Here is a 21193-nt window from a genome sequence, read left to right as displayed (position 1 = left end):
ATCACCCATTCGTATTACGTAGAGTGGCACAACATTTCATTTTCCTTTGAAACCATGATCTGTACCTCAAGATCTTCGCTGCGATATCGAAATACTACCGAAATATATATCATAAGAGGGTGGGGCTGGATGCCTTGAAGGGTAATTTTTTCTCGGATGGGAAGTGATTTTGGTTTCAGATTGAACTGAACATATCGGGAAGCTGTATTTGAACTGAAGATGTTATTTAATGAGAGCATCAACTATGCTACAGCGCCTTTGCTCATCCTTAACTACTAGCCTGTACCACTTTCAGAACGCAATATCCTAACTCGGGATCATACATGTACACCTAAATAATCACCAATGTAGTTGCTCATGTGTCAAGGATGACTAACTCGATAATCAAAGGTATAGACTTTGGAGACATGGCATCTCGAATTTGCTGTAGGAATTATTTTGGTTGCTTGTCTGCAAGATTGCGAAGACTTTGGCGAATGTAGTCGACCTTATAGAGATCGGTATAAATTTGATCAATGAGATTTATCATACATATCGATCAGTGTGGTATCACTGAGACTTTGAGACCTCTCTGCAATCACAATATAGAAGAGTCCGGATGCAGGGAATTATAAGCCAGAGCAACAGGAGTGGAATCCGCCACTGCCTCCACACACAATAGAAGGCAGTTCTCTTGTGTCAATAACACTCGCATATATTGTAGGTTCAAAGTGAAACTCTGTTCGAAGTATTCCCAACCTTTCAAAAGTATGCCTGGTATCCATATTGACCTTGGCAACGGCAATAACAAAGTCACTGCTTAGAGTTTCTTTCGGAGTAGAGCACCAGAATTCTATACGCTCTCAGCTGCTCTCACGTCCTCTTCCTTAACCACATATTCTTGCTTGACCAGAATTCTATCTCCAAATTCCTGTTGTCCGAATCCTTTTACATCTCTCAACTCTCGAGCATCTTCACTTCCTGCGTCACTATGATCATTCTTTGATGTTCCTGTTTGGCTCTTGATTTGAATTTCGTTTTAAGTTGCTGTGCGTGGCTAGTCTTCAGTTCTACTGCCTCCATGGTTGGATTATCTTATTTGGGTCCTACTTTGGGTGCTGTTGTATCGTAAGCCCACTTTTTTACCTTATCCACGTACGCAAAACTAACAGACCCAATGGCGCTTTTTGGGCTGGTCCAGCTGGCGATAAACTACTCATCCGACTCGCACGCCGCAACCAAGGACGTAGTGAGCCCGAACACCGCCTTTGGCTCTTCTTTCTCAATGCTATTTCCTGTCCTGTTGGCTTGATTCTTTGGGGAGTGGATGCTGCACACAGCGTTCACTGGTTTGGATTGATTTTCGCCATATTCATTTTATCAGCTAGTATTACCATTGCAATTCCAGTTAGCTGTAATTATGCCATTGATACTTATCAACAGCTTGGAGGACAGGCTATGGGTATGACTTTTTATTTCATCTAAGCTCTTTTTCTCGATGCAAAACCTATGTGCTGAAAATTCGACTAATTTGTCTCTCTCGATACTAACTGTCATAATAATCCACAACAAAATGTCTTTTGCTATCAACTACTGCATCACACCCTGGATCCTCAATACTGGTTATCAAAACACATCTGTAGCCGCTGCCTTTATCTAGTTGGCACAAGTTCTCGTGTTTTTAGTATTTGTGAAATGGGGTAAGGGATGGAGGGCAGGAAGTAGAGAACGCTATTGGACAATGGTTGAAGAAAGTGCTAAGAGGGGATTAGCGCATTTAACGAAACACCGAGTGAAAAACTTGGTGGGTTTGAAGAGATGGTGAGAAGGAGACTCAAAGAAAGAATTTGTAGATGATGGGCAGGGCATGATGTAAATAAATTATCAAAAGTTGCTTTTTGTTTTGACATATGTTGAAAAGTAAACATCCACTGTTGAGTCTACGTCCCCAGTCTTGGAATACTGAACATGCCTATCTTGACATATGCTTAGGATCATGAATTTCTTTAATTTTGTTTTATATGAAAATTCGATGTACTTCGAGTCTTGAACTCGCCTTTTGTTGCACATCTACTCTGAAGAATTTTTTTGGAGAGTATTTTGATCTTCGATCTGAACATCGATATACCTGAGGCTTGTGATGCTTTTTTGTTGCATATCTAATAACTGGGTTTCTTCAGCCTTTTCTTTCAGAAATATCGAAGACTCTTTGTTGCATATCTGCTCTGAAGGAACATCTTCTCTGAAGGCTCTGTTCTAAAAAAATTTTTTTTTTTTTTTTGGAAATCATCTCTGACAATTATTACTGAATCAATCTCAGGTCTGAATTTGATCCTCCGAGTGCTCTTTTGTTGCACATCTGAAAATCGAATTGCTTCAGCTTTTCCTTTCAGACTTTTGAGAGGCACTTTGTTGCATATCTCAATCGGTACTACCGATTCACAAATTTTAAAGTTTGCGTCTCGTAATATGAGGTGTTTGACTCCGATAAGTCGATATATTTTGGAACAGACACAATGATAGCATGAGAAAGGCTTTCTCCAAAATTCTAGTAATACAATTATAGAAGTAAAGTTTCTGCTCATCCACAAACATACCAACACCCAGTGTTTCATTCCAATTCATGTGCTCATGCAAACGGCTTCATTCATATCCCTAACCTGCCGCCTCCGCCCAATAACTACCTCCAGTCTTAGCTCCCAACTCATTCCCACTAGCCGGCACAACCCTCTCGTCAAAAAGTACCGCTCTCCTCGCCAATCCAGTAATTGGCTGCCCACTCGCCGTGTTATTTCCCGTCCCATTATAGCCCACATACTCACCTAGACTCGGGGGCAAATCACTGATTTGTGTTCCCCAACTACTCTCACTGCTTCCTAATACCAAAACTAATTCCTTTCCTTCCGTAAAGAAACTATGATCGATCCAATTTTTTGTATAAGGTTTCCCATTCAATGTTGCTGATTGGATGTATATATTTTTATATGAGGGGTCAAAATTGATGTTTCTAATGGTCGCGGTTTTGTTTGTGAGGGGAGAAGTAATGGATGCAGATTCGAAGTATGGAGGGATGATGAGATAGACATCCTGGCCTGGATTGGGGAAGAGTCCCATCATACTGAAAGCGACAAAGGAGCCCATAGCACCAGAATCATCATTACCTGGTAGTCCATCGTTTGTGGGCGCAAAAAATGATGGTATGTAGAAGTGGGAGCGGCGAGCTGAGAGGGCCGGACGACCGGCGTAATGGTATTGGTAGACGGTGAGGAAAGCGGGCTCGTTCCCAATGTACGTTATGTTGTTGTCATGGAGATAGTCTAGACGTTTCACAAATGCTGCGGGCCCTCCAAAGGTGGTGATGAGACTTGCTTGGTCGTGGGGTACAAAACTGAGGATGCAAGTTAGTTTCTGAGTGTTTCAAATCTGGCAAGAGATTGAAAACAAACAACTGTACATACAATGAATATTCCCAAATGCTACTTTCAAAAGTTTCGGCGCCCGAGTTTTGCAATGAGCAAACACTATTGGGATTGTTGTCTATATTGCTGCACTTTAAAGGATCTTGCAGTCCCCATGTTTGATTGAGATACTTTGGTTGGAAGAATCCTTTGAAGCCTGTGTTAGTACCATTCGCGAGATATGATGTTTGTGCATCGTTGTATAGATTTTGCCAATTTTCGCTGCGTTCGAGATACTTCTGGACATCTGATTCGTGGCCTCCTAGACCAGAGCCGATGCTTGCAATCACGAAATCATTGTAGCTATATTCTAGCGTTCTGGAGACACTTCGTGTCATGGTACCGAAGCCCTTGTAGTCAACTATATGCTATTAGTTAGAGCCCATTGACGAGAAGAATGTTGAAGTTCTGAAAAACTGAGACATACAATCTTGAACAGGTATATATCCAAGTGCTTTCCATGAATCCAGACCGCCACGCCCCTCACTTGACCAATCGTAAGGTTCGACTTCCGCATCCTTAACAACAGCCTCGTAGCCAAGATCCCAGTCTATACCTTCAGTAATGCCTTTGATGTAAACATCTGCAAGGATGTTGTCTGCGTTCGAACCGCCTTGGGTAAATCCTTTACAAAGACTCATACGGCAATCAGGAAGCCATCCTTCGTGAACATCTGAAATTGATATTAGTGAATCACGTTTTATTCATAAATGAGAGGACACCAACATGTATCGATGAGCGAACGAACCATTCTAGCCACAGTGGAAGGATCCAAAACTGTCAAGAATGGTGTCTGAGAACGGAATAAGTCCCAAATGCTAAACTTTGGTGAGCACTATTTTCAAAGTTTGCGATCAAAACCTACCAGTAGAAGGAGTCGAAGTAGGGTTCATCACTCTGCCATAACGGGTTTTCACCAGTATAGTCTTGAGGATTGACCATAGTCCTATAAATTCCACTGTAAAAGTTTGTCAAAATCGAAGAGTCGATTCCTGTAGTCGAAACTTTAATAGGAGAGATCTTGTTGCGCCAGGTAGTCTCTGCGGCATTTTGTACAGCAGCAAAGTCGAAATCAGGAATTTCTGCTTCGGCATTTGCACATGCTTGATCGCTGCTAATATAGCTGACACCAACACGTGCGAGAATTCCATCGCCGGGTGACTCGAAACGAACAAATGCTCCTCCCGGAAGAGGATAACCATTAATTGAGCGTGAAATTTTGAGATCCTTGACATCAGCACTAGCACGGCTGTTGACAAATATACCATTGTCTCGAATCGAAGCACCCGAAAAATCTGCACAGAAGTACAGAACATAATTTCCACTGCCAAAACTAGGCAAGAATTTGCCATTCCCGGTCATTCTTCCAGTAGTAGCATCAACAGAGACGCTGGCATTGTCTTGACGAGAGTCAGACAAGTCCGTCAAATCCATCAAGATTAATGGGCTGGAAGCATTTCCATTCGAAGTGGCTGGGAATTTGAATCTGAACAATGATGCATGTTGTGTTGTCGTCATATCCACAGCAACACCACTGGATAATGTAAGTCCAAAATATCCTGGAGATGCCTTGACTGAGTCTGCAACGAAAGGGGTGGCTCTTGATTTCTTTGGATAAGTACATCCGTCTACAGTGTCTCCCTTGCATCCGGCATAAGGAAATAATGCAAAGTTTCCCAAAGATGGAGAACCTCCGGTTCCAGAATCATGCATACTAGAAAACCCAGTGATATTGCTACCATCAGTCGTGAAACCACCCTGGTTGCTACCAGAATTCGTATCTGCTACAGCTTTCGCCATTCCTAGAAAGCCGTTAATACAAGATTGATCTGTATATTGAAGCGATGGACATTTGTCCAATCGAAATCCCCATCGCCGTTACAATTGGAGGTTGTCGGACCCCACGGTCAGTCTCATTAGTTACTTACCAAAAGGAACTGTTGCACCAGGAAACACGTTTCCTTTCAAGATACTGTCAGCATGAATAGGAAAGGTTGGCATTCGAGAATCGAACCTCCATTACTACTTCCAATCAATTGATCAACATAATCGAGTACATCATATGTCGATGAGTTAGTGGTACCATTCTGACCCGCAACCAGACAAAAAATCGTGGAGAACACGGCCAAGTGCAGACCGTTAAAGAAAGCCATGACTGGCAGTAAATCAAAGCAAGTAATACAGAGACTGTTACCGTGAGGAAACCAGAGTCGACAGAGTCGGGACTATATAAGATCTACTCGACCATCTTATAGTGTGCTCAAAAATAGGGGTACAGAATCAAGACTGCACGTGCAGTTGTCCTTGCCCATAAAGGTCGCATATCAATTCCCATAAAGGAAGCTCATAAACCCTAATCATACGTTACAGGAGCTTTCCTGGTTGACAAGTGAGTTGCAATAACTTCACGAATGGAAATGAAATACATGCTTTAATTTAGCAGATAGAAATAGTGTATGTGACATGCAGGGGAATCCGGATTGTATGGTTACAGTGCTAGGCGCAACAGCGAATGAAATGCATTGTTCAATATATCTTCGACACGATGGGAATGTCCCCGCGCACCTTATGCGGGTCCCCCGCAATCATCTACCGGGTATTCCGCATTATCATTCTTGATAAGAACCAACACCGGTAGATTAGACCTTCGGGTTAAAGTAAATCTCTTGTCTATCTGATAGATGTTCTTCGATGTTTGTCTCCATTTCCTGACTTGGTCCTGAAATCTTTCCAAGGATGCGTGCCGATCATACCAGCCAGATTGAACAATGACTGGATCAAGAAACTAGAATTCATTTTCTGTGTGTAAAAACTATGCAGCTTCTTGTTTGCTCGCATCTCATGATTCAATTAAACCCGTTGTTGTAGCATGTTATACTGCAGCAGTGCATGTGCGCTGCTGTTGTGATCAAAATCCACGTTCTGTATGTACTCAGCCATGCATTATCGTTCCTCTCCGGTTGTGAAGCCGAGGAAGTATTGAATGTCGTGTCCAGAACTATGGAAGACGGTGCAGATAGAAGAAAAGCAAAATGAAGGGGATGTTGAGTTGAGAGGGGATGGGAAGCATTTATCCTGACGATGAGATATCGGTAGAATATCGGCTAATCATTCGTTCATCAAGGGCGAACCCTCAATACCAGTCTCAGCACCCAACACCCACAATGAGCGAAGACCTGCTTAACGAGATTGAAGCCATAAACTCCATCTACGATTCCTCGACTCTTACGTCCGCGCACGAAGTTCCAGATGAAATTTACATTCTCGCTCTCCCAAATCAAACGACCTCACTCCGAATACAATTTCCAGCAGCATACCCAGATGTCCCGCCTATAATATTGGGAGCGCAGAGTTCCGGAGAGAATGCAAAGAAGGGTGATGCAGGGAAGCTGGTAGATTTCGTGAGGGATATTGTGGAGAGAACTTGGAAGGTGGGAGAGGTTTGTCTATTTGATGTTATTGAGGAGGTCGGAGAGGGGTTTGGCGTTGGAGATGATGAGGGCGATAGAGGAGATGAGGAAGGAGAAGAATTCGCAGATTATGAGGAAGGTACGGTCGTTGAAAGAAAACGAGATTCTTCGAATGGGGATATGAATATAGATATCGAACCTCCCAATTGGACACTTTCTTCGGTCACTACCGAATTGAAATCTACATTCATCGCACGCTGCATCTCCGTTTCTTCTCCCGCTGTCGCAGCTCAATACATACAACATCTACTTGCTTCGGACAAGAAGGTCCGTTCTGCAACCCATAATATCACAGCGTGGCGCATCAAAACACCGGAAGGCATAACATATCAAGATTGCGATGACGATGGAGAATCCGCGGCAGGGGGAAGAGTTCTGCACTTAATGCAGCTGATGGATCTATGGAATGTGATGGTGGTTGTTACAAGGTGGTACGGAGGACAGAAATTAGGAGCGAGGAGGTTTGCTGTTATCAACGCAGTGGCAAGGGATGCTTTCGTGAAGGGCGGATTTGTGGTTGAAAAGGGAGATGGAAAGGAGGGAAAGAAGGGAAAAAAGTGACAAGGGATGAGGGATGAGGTTAAACTTGAGAGAGGCACGGTATACTAGGGATTCAACTTTGGATATGTATATGCTTTGGCTATATGTGCAGAAGCATATCACACTGAGTTTCCTGCGAGCTTCAACCCACCAAGTCTACAATACATCTTTCAGAGTCACAACCAAAGTACTACCAAGTAAAAGGGCCAAAAACAGCCAGAAGATATGAGGTCCTGGGCTCCAGCGTAACGAGAGTTCCTCGTCGTAGACTTTTCCTCTAAGTATCCACTCATCCAAACCCTCCACTAGCGCCTGTGCGATGACTTCATAGAGAATATTTGACTACTAATGTTTTTGCAGAACTTTCGGAGAGATTAAATGACATAAGTAGTGAGGAAATGTTCAAATACATATGGTCGATCAAATTGTATATGTTTTGAATTTGGAAAGAAGTGTCTCTGGCTGGACGTGTTGGGCTAACTAGACACGATTCCGAGTCGTGGTTGTCCCAGATATTCTTGGACAATGTGGGATTTTTATTTTTCTTGAATCTCACATTATCCAAGAAGATTTATCTATCCAAGTACGTGCGTGTGCCGTATGGCTTTCGTATGATTGATCATTTGAGTGGAAAGGTATGAACGAGGACGATTGCGAGAAGGCAATTTATAGAAATTTACAATAAATCCGCCATATCGATTGATTGACCTTGTCATCCTGAAAATCAAAGAGAACCTCACACGCAGATTGGGATATAACATACCGCTTGAACATAGATCGAGGGTTGTGGTTGGCCCAGCCTGATATTCTCAAGGCACAGTCAGATCATGGAAATGTATTCTGATAGCTGTAGGAGTAGGACGGAGGGGCGGGCTTCATGATTAATTTGATCACTATGATTACTTGGTAGGGTAATCATCAAGAGACCACTTATTACTCATTGATCGAATTTGACTCACATCCATACCTAGGTATTCATATTCACAATCACGTTTAAATCTATATTTGTAATCACAGCAAACTCAAATTAAATGTTTTATATAAATCCATTGCAGTGAATAAAATCTCTATCTATGCATACCAGCCCTTCCTGCCTGTCTCATTTGCACACCTGGTGATAATCCCCTGCCCGTCCATCCATCCATCCATGCACCAATCCAGTTCTCCAGTCATAAGTCATCATCACAAGAGCCTTTAAAGGCAACGAAGGTGTAGTATCACAAGAAATAGAAAGAAAAGAAAGTAGTAGAATAATATGTACAAATTGTAAAGGTGTCCAACCCACCCTGCGAGTCAACAAGATGGGAAATGCAACGCGCGCTGTGCTGTGTGTAAATGCATCATGCCATGCTCGGAATCCGTGAAAGAAATGTCATCTATCCCGATCGGATCCTCGATTCAAGAACGTCCTGCGAGCTCAAATCTCCTGGTATTGTCATCTAGCCAACCAGGATCTGAGAGTGAATGAAAAAAATCAGCAAGCTGATTTAATTGAACATCTCAGCACCCAGTCCTCGTCGAGCAGCGTGGCGCATCAATCCCATTCCATTTCTCTTGGCAATGACCAAACTCATCGTTTGGCCACTGGTGCAGGTGGTTCCGGAAGCCATCTGCATGACGACGCTCCAAGTACCACTGCCACATTGTTGATAAGAGGTTCCAGAAATGCAGTTATACATTCCTTCGCTTGTGCAGGCGCCGGTGAGAGCTCCTGAAGAGGAAGTTGATGAAGCGCCGGTTCCAACTGGTGCTACAGCAGAGGTGGCAGAGGTTGGAGTTATTGGGACACTGACGGCAGTAGTGGCAACTGCGGGTACGACTCCAGCTGCTGAAGTTGCTGCCAAGGTCGCGGCGGAAGTAGCAGCGCCAGTACCAGTAGCAATTGAGACAAAAACACCTCCTGGAAGCGAACTTGCGGTCGCTGTACCGTATGGAGCCGCAGCCGCAGCGCTAGTGGCTCCAGTTCCAGTTCCAGTTCCAGTTCCAGTAGGCTTTGCAGAAGCAGCACCAGCGGCAGCGGTAGCGCAAGATCCAGTTGGTGCAGCGGTAGCAGTTGTGGAGCCTTCATCATACTCAACGGAATCACCTGGGTTGGGGAAAACCACATCCTTAGATTCAGCTGTTCCACAACCATTGCCGATGTTGGCAGTGAACATGTCTGGGAGAGCATTGAAAGCAGCTTGGTCGCGTGCGATGAGGTCGCTGCGCTTGCTGGAGCCGCCGGTGAGTGTAACGGGTGCACAGTTCATGTACATTTCACGGTTTCCGATCTTGTTGAACCAAGTCCATGCTAGGGTTGCTTTACCAGCTGGAAGAGTTGAGGGAATGGTGAAATTGTAGGTGTCTGGATTGACGGCATCTTTGTTGTCTCCGTTGTTTCCGGCAACGTTTTTCATGGGGCAACCGCCGACGATGGAGTGAATGACTTTGAATGAGCTAGAGGCAGAGGGAGTTTCATCATAGGTGATAGATACTTGACAAGACCCACCTCCGTGAACGGCACTACCCTTGAATGCAAGATCATAAGATCCACCGAGCTCCATGGTGTTTTGAGTGGTGACTTTGTAGACTCCGTCTCTTTGCTTGCATGGAAAGTCGGCTCCGCTTGCTTCCAAAGGAGAGTTATTGAGAGTGTCGACTCCATATGGAACTGGGTTGGTCATGATCATGTGAGCATTGCTGACAGCTGCGAGAGCAAATGCTACAATGGATGCTTTGGAGAACATATTGAATGAGTGGTTGAAGATTTTAATCGTGCCTGACGGAAAAATCTTTGTAATTTGTTGTTGTATAGATTTCCTCTATTTGTGCAGTTGAAGAATCGTTGTTAAAGTCGAAAGATCGTGTTGTACTTGTAGAGAATGGATGTGGTAATAATCTGGAATGAGGAAAAAAGATCGAGGTCAGTCGGAATGCCAAGTTTATATTATTCGAGGAGGCTGACTGTTCTCGAAGTTTGCAATAGAAAATCGAATCACAACAATAATTAAACAGATTGTTTATTGTTATGAATAGAAAGGATGAGTAACCGAAGAGATTATTTAGATTATTCACTCTCTCAAATGACACTTCAATAGAGAATAATAATTAAAAATGGTGTGTACCGAATCCTATTGTCTCATCCGACGACGACGAAACGAAAGACAGGCAAACAAAATGACAAAGGACTTTTCGAAAGTGCAAGAGGATTCCACAATGTGATAACAACAAGAACAAAGAAAAGATTCAAGCATTGTTTCACGTACCTTCAAGAAGTTTATTGTTTCAAGGGCAAAGAATTCGATATTCTTCTGAATGTGTCGGTAAATGAATGGAATTCGTTCTTTCGCTGAAAGTGTCTCAAGGAATGTAGTAGTATTGGAAATTTTCTCTTGTCACAGACAATAGAGAAATAGAAATACTCGAAAAGTTGGAAGACGAATTTTACAAACAAAAAGGTAAATACCCTTTGAAGGAAGAAGCAAGTGCTCGAAGGAGAGTTGGAATTGAGAGAAGGATGCCGAGATGATTCAAGGTGGGACGGGCCTGACCATCTTATATCTCTCAGTCTGAGAGTCGATCAAGATATCTCCAAACGGGACATGGGTGAGAAGGACTTTCTTTTCGACCCAAGAGGACAGTGAATTGCAAAAACTGCAGCAAGGAAGGTCGAAAACCATGGCTTAATTGGTCATGGTCGCCCGCATATCGTCTGTCTCTACCTGGTCGACAAACGTCCCATGTGGGAATTTGCAGGGTCTCCAGGATCTAAAATCCACTGCATTTAGATGACCCATTCTCGCAAGGCTAGAGAAAGGGCAACTTGACATAATACATAACCAGTTGAAGTGGCTATGTGACCGGAGAAGAAATACATCTGAAGCATTGGTACTCTTTCGTACATGTTAGGATGAATGTGGATGATTTTGAATCAGTACAGATGGGATGTGGTTTGTGTGGTTAGCACAGACGTTGAATGATTGAGAATCTGCAGGGGAAAATGTCATTTGATAGGCTCTTGTACCTTGCTTCGGTTAATGGCGAAACCTCATGCTGTGCATGCTGTGCCACTGAAAGGACGAATCTTTGGAATTATTGGCCCCTGAGTAATATCCACAGTTCTCAAGGAGTCAGGTTGATCGGTATTATTCGAATTTATACGAAGATCAGAAGGAAGAGAGGGATGCCAGTCAATACTTTGAATCATGGATTCATAATGGATGATTTTGTTTTCTTGCATTCTATCACGTTGAACCTATGGATTGAACATCATCCGTTGGGCTTGAGGGGGGGGTTTCGTTTGGAATTGGAGCCAGCAAACCGATCTGAATTGTACTGTATTGCCGTTGCGCGTATGCAAGAAGCCCATGTAAGTAGAGGTCGACAGCAGACCATAAGCCAATACGTGATGATGCAATTAGGTATTCAAACAAAATCTTTTTGTTTCTGTTCCTGCAGCCCGAACCCCTGGATTTTCATGATTTTCCTTTTATATGAAAAAACCCAATCGTCTTGCATATGCGCTAAGATATGAAAGTCCCCCTTTTATCACAAATAGTCCCTCCACACGGAAGCTGGGAATAAACGTCTTGGCAGGGGCTAGCCAATCAAATTAGTTTATGATCAATTCTCCTTGCAACTGGATAGGTTGCCGCCACGGTCGTATACGACGACTCGTGAGAGTCCATAGTACCCACCAGCAAACAACGCAAAAGAGCTTTTGACTCCATAGATCGTATTCTTGAATCCTTTGACCCTGACCACCTGATCTTTGGGCGCCAAGAATAATTGACCTACCAGTATTGCATCTTTTAATCGTATCGTGGATCTATTTGTTGAAATTGTCCAAATGTTTCTCGTTCATTCGGCTTAGATGCTTGCTCATCCGAAGAATTTCTTCGGAGTTTGTCGATCATGTCAATCAATCCTTGTTGAATGGATGCTCTGTGAACCTTGCCCTCGCGGTTAAGTTGATCATGAAACACACGTCTCGACTGTTGAAGAATAACACTTCGGAGATTTTGCGGACGCCCGGTACCTAATGATTCTTGAGGGGTCCCATAGGCGGCCGAAATCGTCATCGTTATTATGAAATGCCATAAATGACCCCAATCCTACACCAACTCCCATAAGATATGATTACCTAGGTACGTATAGATAGAAATTCTTGGTTGATCAAGATAAGCGCGCTTAACGAATACTTACCTCCCCCACTGTGGGGGCCATTCTCATCCTTTCGGGTTTCTTTGACCCTTTTCGCCCTTTCAACCTGGACTCTAGGTTGCTATCATGGGCTATCGTACATCATTTGCATCCTTCCTAGGTTGAAACAAATAACGTCCAGGTTCCCCACTGCACGTGCCTAGTCTGTCGCATAACAATCCGATCGCACAGCCACATGTACTCATTTCGAGGTTATTCCTAGATGTCTCGAGTAGATCAGTCAAATTGAAGCTTCGTTTAAGGAACTTTATTCATGCATTTCTTCTGTTCGTCCGGTGGCAAGACCTAGATCGTCTTTACAATCGGAGAATTCAGCTGATCATGGAGCCGGGGCTATTGTCCGAGTGGTGGGAAGTGGAAACATTTCGTGCTTGATCTATTTAGTATCTCGAATACGGTTGTGGCGAAGGGATATCTACTAGCTAGATGCTGGGAATCTTTCATATGTCAAATTGTCTGTTCTCATATTGGCCTTTAATGACTCAAGAGATACATTTTGCGCTGAGTTGGTGTGGATACCTAAGCTCGACGTACTATGATCATGCCTTCGTAAAGATGGATCTAGCATTCTGTCGTACTGTTACTATCGTCAAGACATTGCTATATTCTTATTCAGCAAGTTGAGCAGCTGTGCTTGAGCAGTAAGTCAAGACTCAAGACTATTCAGCTCGAAAAAGAAAGTACTGCATCACGCCAAGCTATCTACGATATACCTCCCTGATTTAATTTCAACACGTTTGCTCTCACAACGACTTCAAAGGCCGTTCATACATTCCTACATTCGGATCCTCAAGATATTCGCCCCTCACTTTTACCAAAATCCTTCACATGCCCCATTTCAAAACTTTTAAAAGTTCATTAGTTGTCTTTTCTTCGATTTCATTTACACAAGGCTATTTGCCAATGCTTGGGGGCGCTCCTGTCAACCCTTTCTATTTCACCCTTGGCAAGAAGCTTCAAATCCTCCCGTTTCAACTCCGAACAGCATGCCATTATGTAAATGTCTTTCACACATTCGATAGCCAGCATTACTTAAGTCATGGGAGACTGTCGATTACGAGAAATAATGCTAAGGCTGGTCGATGGTGCATGAATTTGTTGTTTTCCTAGCAAGCTTGAGAGCTTCAGAACGGGAACGTCTTACAAAAGAATACTGATTTCTTAATAGTTTAAGGCACCGTGATACAAGAACTGAGCTGCAGAATCATGCTTCAAACCAAAAATTTAGGGATGAGGGCCAAGGTCATTCATTTCAATACAATATTTCTATCAGATCATCCCTCTTTTCTTTAAAAAAACACAAACCCCTGTATCATATTCCAAGATCCTTCTCAACGCCGACTTAAAATTACATTTTCAAATATCGCATTGCCAGCTTCTTATGCGTCCTCAAATTTCCAAACTGCTCGACTATCAGATGTAAGAATTAGTAACTTCTCTCACAAAGGACGGGGAAGAAAAGAAAGAGACAGCATACCAGACGCCACATCTAAGTTCTCTCCCCACTTGATTTCTCATCCACTCCTGAAGACATCCATTACAGATGTTTTGCCCACACTGCGCTCGACACCAATCCGCGTCTTCATGTCGGCGGATGGGTTCAAGGCAGGAATAACAATCGGCAAGGGTTTACGTTGAACTCCGCGTTGAACAGGACGGGGCCGGAATAGTTGCGGTACTGCAAAAGGGTATGGCACTGGCACTTGCGCAATTCGCCTATTCTCGAGCCTCCGCAATGCCGTTCGTGCTGCTCGTTGTTGTTGTGCTTCTGCTTCTTCTTCTTCTTGTCTAATTAGTTCTTCCTCCTCCATCTCTTCTCTCATCAGTCTCAATGCAAACTCTCTATCCATCCTCACCATTTCTTCTCTTTCATCGCGTATCCTATTCGCTTCCCGTTGTCTCTCCCTTTGAATTCTCTCGACTTCTCGTCGTCTCTCCTCCTCTTCTCTTTGCCGCATTGCTGCCTCTCGCATCTCCCTCTCTCTTGCTCGCATTTGTTCCTCTCGTATTCTCTCATACAGTCTCCTTCTTTCCTCTATCCGCATCATCAATTCCGCTCTCTCCGCCTCATCGCGCGCAAGACGTTCCTCCAGATCCTGGACTTGATCCGCGATTTCCATCGGATTCAATTCGAGACGCTGAAGAGCCCGTTCAGGAGCAGCTGGCTCCACGTCTGCAACAGGCCTATATCCCCTCCTCCGCTGTATCATCTGTGGTGGCTGTTGCCCTTCATTGTTTCTAATTGCTTCTTGCGCCATCTCCACCTTGCGCCACCACTCTTTTCCTACTCTTTCGACCTGAGAGTGTCCTCCTCCATCATTGTGTCTCTCACAAATTACTTCATCAAGAAGCTCTTTTATTTTTGCTTTTAGCCCTCTTTCATTATAGCCTCTTCCGGAAATAGGTAGTGCTGAAAGTTGATCCAGTAATTCAGATGCTTTGATGCGTTTTGGTTTTCCAATACGATTCTTGCATTTGCGATTCATGGATTTAGCTATGCCCACGCAATCGAATCGAAGCCTGGCTTTCGGGTCGATGGAGAAGGTTTCTCGAGCATCCCATCGTGCCATTTTGAATGGCTTTTTTGATAGGAAGATTTTTGTTTGTTCTGGGCCGGTAGGTTTGTGAATTTTATGGGTTGTGGAGGCTTTTTTTGAGTGATCAAAAACACACACATGATCAACAATATAACATGAGGGAAGGAAAAAAAAAAGTGTGTTTTTGTGTCTGCGAATGGCCATTTGAAACCTCCTGTCAAATGAAAGTGTTCCATGCTCGTTGCAGCTAGAATGTAGGTCGAATGTAGGTCGAATGTACGGCTGCATGCTATGCATATTCTGTATCAACTCTTTCGCGTACTATATTCCTCGACAAAACTTGTGTTGAACATGAATGATATTGGAATTTCCAGTTTTCAGTAATCCCCCCAAAAATTCAGATGATCATCCAACTATTTATTGAGGTTTCCGACCTACATCTTAGGATTCTTCTGGAAGGTGGTCAACGTTGTGGTTGTTTCATCGAATGAAAAACTCTAGACCATCTATCTGATTCACGAAGAAATATCTTACGGATAATTTTTTTTGCCATCTTGATCTAGAATCTGAAATGGAGCGAATGATTCATGTTCATTCAAGGAGACGAATTCGTAACTATTAGAACTAGGACCTTGTGGATCAAACTCGCGAGCACACTTGCGCCTGCAAATTTACTGTTCTTTCTTAACTGTTTGATTTTTTGGAAACCAAATGAACCATTAATTTCAGACGACAGTCATATTTGCATTTCACCGTTTCCACTTGATAGTATTCACGTATTTGTGTTTCTGAGGCAATCATTGATTACTCTATGAGAGGACGCTTTACACGTTCTCTACTGGGAGAACATGGGAGATTTTTGTAAAAGTTCGAGAATACGAATTACGCTAAGATCGTTTAGTTTCACTGGCGGATCAGGCCTTGGGCATGCATCATGCCACCTGAAAGAGGCTGAAGTTATTCTAGATGAGATAGGTACTTTGGCTCGAGATGGGAAGGTTCAGTGGCTCGATTTCAAAAATTGATTTATCATGGCGCCATTCTGGGAACCTGGCTAATACATTGCTTCTCCAAGAGCTTTCCTTTCTTCCTTGATACCCCTCTTAGACACAAACAACTCAAACACTCAAGCTCGAGATTGGATCGATAGAAACTTTTTAGTAAGTCACAAATCCTCCGCACATCTATTATAGAAAGACTGACTTGCAAGAGAGCTCATTCTAAGAAGTTCTCCCAGAACTTGAAGAAGTCACCAGAAATCCCTTGTACCTAGCAAAGCATCTGCAAGAATCTGCAACCTTCGTAATGGAGAACACATCCCCACAGCCAACTAAGACTGGTCTTAAAGATTTCAACGTCGCTTCGTCTGTCGAATCCTCATTCTCACCTTACCAACTCTATTACATTCGTTTTTATTCTCCGACTACAAATCCTCGTACCCCATCATCCTATGCTAGTGAGCAAAATTCTTTCCTTTGCGACTTTATCCTAGGGTTTTAATGTGGTGCAGCTGTTGACTCCTTAACTCTTTAGTTGGTTACCGTCCAAGATGGGGCAGTGGTCCCGTCGACTCATCTACCACAATCTACATCGGATGTGCACCTGGTACTGCCGGTAGAATTGAGGGAAAACCATATAGAAAAACAAACATCGCGGCAGAGAAAAGAGCAAGACAGGCACAAAGAGCAGACGTACATTGGCTGGGAGAAATCAATGATGTAGACAAGGTGGTGGCATACATGGGGAGGGTGAGCTGGGTTAATGGCACGAATGTTGGTAAGGCGCAAAAGCTATGGTGTCAGAGAGTTGCTTCATTGATCAATTGGGATTGGAGATGGGTTGTTGCTGGATGGGTTGTATTGCCAAAAGATGAGGAGATGGCTAGGAGGGTTTGGACTTTGGGAAGTTGAGGTATTGCTGATGCGTATGAAATGCTTGATGGAGCTCATAGTCGGTGTTTTGGCGAATTGATGACGGCAGTACTACTACCAATCAATTTCCGAAGACTGAACTTTTTGATAGCTTCCTGAACTAGAGAGCTCGAGATAGATTCTACCATGAATGCAAAGCGTTGATTTTACTATAGTCAAACAACTACGTGATGAACTCATGAATCTTGATCTCGGAATAGCTTCAACGAATTTGAGGATAAAGCACACTTTGAATGTACAAAGATAATATCTCGAATGAGCGATGATATTGCCTTTTGGATTATTTGATGACAAATGATCATAGCCATCAATCAATTAGGTGCGTGATATATTCGTGTGAAGGATGCCATGCGCATATGGTTATGAATTATTCTCAATGTTCACGGATAGTGAAAGGCATTGCTTACATAATATCCTTATCGAATGCTCCGCTTCTGATAAGTTGCAAAAATAATTTCATGTCCAAGCAAATTGAACTTCAAGAAACAACCTTTTTTCTATCATTTTATTTCTATACTCACAAACCCAACCATGAAGCGTAAACTCGATGCCAATGATGTTCCTGTACCAACAGAAGAATCCGATACCACAAAAGAGAATGTCACTTTCGCTAGTTTAGGACTGGATGCGCGTCTACTTCAAGGAATCGCAAAGCAAAACTTTCAATCACCGACACTCGTACAAAGCAAAGCAATTCCGCTCACATTGGAAGGCCGCGACATCTTAGCCAGAGCTAAGACTGGATCTGGAAAAACCGCTGCTTACTTACTACCAATACTTCATTCGATATTAAAGAGGAAGGAGGTATGGGTTTCAATCGTCTCACGAAGTAATCACAAAGACTGACCGTTTTAGCTTTCACCCACCCAATGCACAACCGCCCTCATTCTTGTACCTACTCGAGAACTTGCAGATCAAGTCTACAAAACATTTGAATCTTTCACAGCCTTCTGCGCGAAGGATGTCCGGGCAGTCAACCTCACCCAGCGAGTTTCGGATGCAGTTCAACGATCACTTCTTGCAGACTCCCCAGATATCGTAATTGCGACACCTGCGAGAGCTTCTCTAAATGCCAACACCTCTGCACTTTCCCTCGCAAATCTTACACACATGGTAATTGATGAAGCTGATTTGGTCTTATCTTATGGTTATGATGAGGATTTGCAAAATGTTGCAAAAATCATGCCCAAGGGTGTTCAAACTGTTTTGATGAGCGCTACATTGACGAGTGAGGTTGAAACTTTGAAAGGCCTATTCTGTAGGAACCCCGAGGTATTGAAATTAGAGGAAGCAGAGGATGAGGGAGAAGGCGTTAGCCAATTCGTTGTGAAGTAAGATTTTGCTACTTGTTGTACGATGGATGCTAACAAGTAACAGATGCGCCGAAGACGAAAAGTTCCTTCTAACATATGTCATATTCAAATTGAAACTCATAAAAGGAAAATGTATCATATTTGTTGGTGACATCGATAGATGTTATCGATTGAAATTATTTTTGGAGCAGTTCGGAACAAGAAGTTGTATTCTCAACTCACAATTACCTGTCAACTCACGTATCCATGTCGTCGAAGAATTCAACAAGAACGTTTATGATATCATCATTGCTTCGGATGAGCACGAAGTTTTGGGAGACGAGGACGAACCCAAATCTGAGGACGCGGAAGAAGCTGAAGCAGATGATGCTGGTGAAGAGAAAGAAGACGCAAAGGATGCAAAGAAGGAAACCAAGCAACCCTCGAAGAAGAAGCAAAAGACTGGAAAGAAAGATAAGGAATACGGAGTATCGCGAGGAATTGACTTCAAGAATGTCGCTTGCGTTCTTAATTTCGATCTTCCAACATCATCCAAATCATACACCCATAGAATCGGCCGAACGGCTCGAGCAGGCCAGACAGGAATGGCACTATCATTCGTTATCCCCTCTGAACAATATCGAAAACACAAACCGACTAGCATTGAATCGGCGAAGAACGACGAGAAAGTTTTGGCGAAGATTGTCAAGCATCAAGCAAAGAAGGGTAAGGAGGTTAAACCATATAATTTTGATATGAAGCAAGTAGATGCTTTCCGATACAGAATGGGTGATGCTCTACGAGCTGTTACGAGTATTGCGGTCCAGGAAGCAAAAACTCGAGAAATTAGACAAGAATTGATGAAGAGTGACAAGCTCAAGCGTCATTTTGAAGAGAACCCAAGCGACTTGTATCATCTTCGTCACGATGGGGAATTACGACCTGCCAGAGTGCAAGCACATTTGAAGCATGTGCCGGATTATCTCCTCCCAAAAGAAGGCAAGAAAGGAATTACCGGTGGAGATATCGGATTTGTGGGAATGCACAAGACAACAGAAAACAGAATTAGGAAAGCTAGGGCGGCTCACAAGGCGAAGGGACGAGGAAAAGGGAGGAAATCAGACCCTTTGAAAACTTTCAAGGCGAAGTCGAAGAAGTAATTAATTAGTACTGTATTGAATAAGATACCATTTTGTCAGGGCCACGGTCAAGATAATGTGATGATAAGTTGTTGCAAAGGCAGGCGTTGGTGTTTAAGACGCAGCTGTTAACTTTGATAAGTGATTCAACAGAAGTCTTAATCTCGCAATCTGTTTCATAGCTTTCATCTTCGCACCTCTATGCAAATTCTTTATGATAAGTTTAGCTAATCCGAGTAGCTCCTCTCCTACCTTGCCATTGGTCGAGGCAAAGATCACGACTCCCCATCTCGCACAACTTCCAAAGAGAGCTTCTGTTGAACTTTCCAATTTCCGAACAGCACTCGAGGAACAGTACTCGCCAACATCGCCTCATACAACCTTGAAAATCGTTGTCCACCGCGAAGCACAAGAATGCTAGAACATCGAGATATTGAAATGGACAGATTACTATGATTGGCCGGATTCTTGACTCGGTTAAGTCACCTGCCTTGATCCAATCACATCTTCTAGATCTGTCTCGTCCCATGACCGAATTTTGTTTTGTTGTACGTCTGATTCGTGGATATATCCAAGAAGCATACGAACGTTGGTTGGTCACGTGATTTTGATCAGAACAGCACTTTCGGAAGTTGGAGCTCTGGGGCTTCTGTGTTGGCAATGTGTTTTTTGTTCTTCATTAGAATCTTCCAAGCACGATATTGTAGTTGTGCTATGAGGACGGGCTATTCTTGGTAGAGACTAGGGATCTTCTTGCTAATGTCCTAATCGAATCTCATCTCAGTTGGGCATTGGCATGGACCAACCTCCCTGAGACAGGATGAGTCGAGGTGAGGTAAATTGTCGGAAGCATAAATTTGGAGATTGATCATGGTATGAATAATCATAGGGCTGATATCTAGAATACAATTCCATGTTTCGATAAGGGTTGATTATCAACTGAATCCCTTCCTCTTCACATCTTTTCCTTTAGCATATTGAATACTTGAAGTGCAAGCTTTATTCACTTAGGCGTGTGACTCTTGGAACTATTTGTAAATAGAATGATGGACGGGAATGAAACAGGTTTAAATGCCTAGGTATATCAATGAGTATTGAATGTAACTAGTGTCCACACAATCACAACTTCAAAGTGTTGTCGAAAAGTCTAGTTCAATTCACTCATGAGCAAAGTCACAAGATTTACTTTCTCGTAAAAGGAACCTACTGTGAAGTATCAAATCCAAAATTGTTGGGGAGCATGAGTCACGCTGAGAAATCTACACCGACGATGATATGATTCACTCTGTTGACCCAAGAATAATTATCGATACCTTCCTTATACGACAGTAAACAGACGAATGGTAATCCATTCCGCATGCTTTATTGTGCCGATAGCTCCCAGCGCTCCGCTGTCTCCACTCAAAGTTGTGAACATATCAATAGTAGGTGGTAATCTTTGACAACTTCATTCTCCAGTCACTGAAACAAGGCTTAACAGATATTCTCAGCTATAATTTCCTCAAGATTGTCACTTCTCTTTTCACATTTTGACCTTGTGAACTTTATATAAAAATATATTTCTGTTGAGGAGCGGGGTAAGTGACGGTCTAAAGGTGGTTTGGGTCATCTACATTGATATGTATTCACCTAGCCGAATCTCGTT

The 21193-nt window shown here is 43.1% G+C and overlaps 6 protein-coding genes across 6 annotated transcripts; 3 read left to right on the top strand and 3 right to left on the bottom strand.

Annotated features, from left to right (window-relative positions):
* Positions 1 to 2634: 2634 nt before the first annotated feature.
* Positions 2635 to 5590, bottom strand: EAF02_003811 (uncharacterized protein; the record flags this gene model as incomplete). The annotated part of the gene is made up of 7 exons (XM_038899859.1): positions 2635 to 3367; positions 3438 to 3798; positions 3865 to 4110; positions 4164 to 4255; positions 4303 to 5239; positions 5366 to 5398; positions 5452 to 5590. 7 exons carry the CDS (start codon positions 5588 to 5590, stop codon positions 2635 to 2637), a joined length of 2541 nt encoding a protein of 846 aa, XP_038760786.1.
* Positions 5591 to 6601: 1011 nt separating this feature from the next.
* Positions 6602 to 7468, top strand: EAF02_003810 (uncharacterized protein; the record flags this gene model as incomplete). The annotated part of the gene is made up of 1 exon (XM_038899858.1): positions 6602 to 7468. The coding sequence occupies one exon, from the start codon at positions 6602 to 6604 to the stop codon at positions 7466 to 7468; it is 867 nt and encodes a 288-aa protein (XP_038760785.1).
* A 1466-nt stretch (positions 7469 to 8934) lies between these two features.
* On the bottom strand, positions 8935 to 10173 carry EAF02_003809 (uncharacterized protein; the record flags this gene model as incomplete). Its single annotated transcript, XM_038899857.1, has 1 exon — positions 8935 to 10173. The coding sequence occupies one exon, from the start codon at positions 10171 to 10173 to the stop codon at positions 8935 to 8937; it is 1239 nt and encodes a 412-aa protein (XP_038760784.1).
* Positions 10174 to 14163: 3990 nt separating this feature from the next.
* Positions 14164 to 15219, bottom strand: EAF02_003808 (uncharacterized protein; the record flags this gene model as incomplete). The annotated part of the gene is made up of 1 exon (XM_038899856.1): positions 14164 to 15219. The coding sequence occupies one exon, from the start codon at positions 15217 to 15219 to the stop codon at positions 14164 to 14166; it is 1056 nt and encodes a 351-aa protein (XP_038760783.1).
* Positions 15220 to 16250: 1031 nt separating this feature from the next.
* EAF02_003807 (uncharacterized protein) lies at positions 16251 to 17323 on the top strand. Its single transcript, XM_038899855.1, has 2 exons — positions 16251 to 16642; positions 16720 to 17323. Exons 1-2 carry the CDS (start codon positions 16492 to 16494, stop codon positions 17094 to 17096), a joined length of 528 nt encoding a protein of 175 aa, XP_038760782.1. The 5' UTR covers positions 16251 to 16491; the 3' UTR covers positions 17097 to 17323.
* A 325-nt stretch (positions 17324 to 17648) lies between these two features.
* Positions 17649 to 19569, top strand: EAF02_003806 (uncharacterized protein; the record flags this gene model as incomplete). The annotated part of the gene is made up of 3 exons (XM_038899854.1): positions 17649 to 17921; positions 17973 to 18448; positions 18495 to 19569. The coding sequence occupies 3 exons, from the start codon at positions 17649 to 17651 to the stop codon at positions 19567 to 19569; spliced, it is 1824 nt and encodes a 607-aa protein (XP_038760781.1).
* Positions 19570 to 21193: the final 1624 nt, after the last annotated feature.

The sequence above is a fragment of the Botrytis sinoallii genome, assembly GCF_014898435.1.
Source record: "Botrytis sinoallii strain Bc 23 chromosome Unknown BSIN_005, whole genome shotgun sequence".
Lineage (NCBI taxonomy): Eukaryota > Fungi > Ascomycota > Leotiomycetes > Helotiales > Sclerotiniaceae > Botrytis > Botrytis sinoallii.
This window is presented reverse-complemented; position numbering and strand designations above follow the sequence as displayed.

Coding starts and splice junctions, on each gene's coding strand:
- EAF02_003807 (XM_038899855.1), top strand. CDS start 16,492: ATGGAGAACACATCCCCACAGCCAACTAAGACTGGTCTTAAAGATTTC. Junction 16,643..16,719: donor TACCCCATCATCCTATGCTA/GTGAGCAAAATT, acceptor TTAACTCTTTAG/TTGGTTACCGTCCAAGATGG.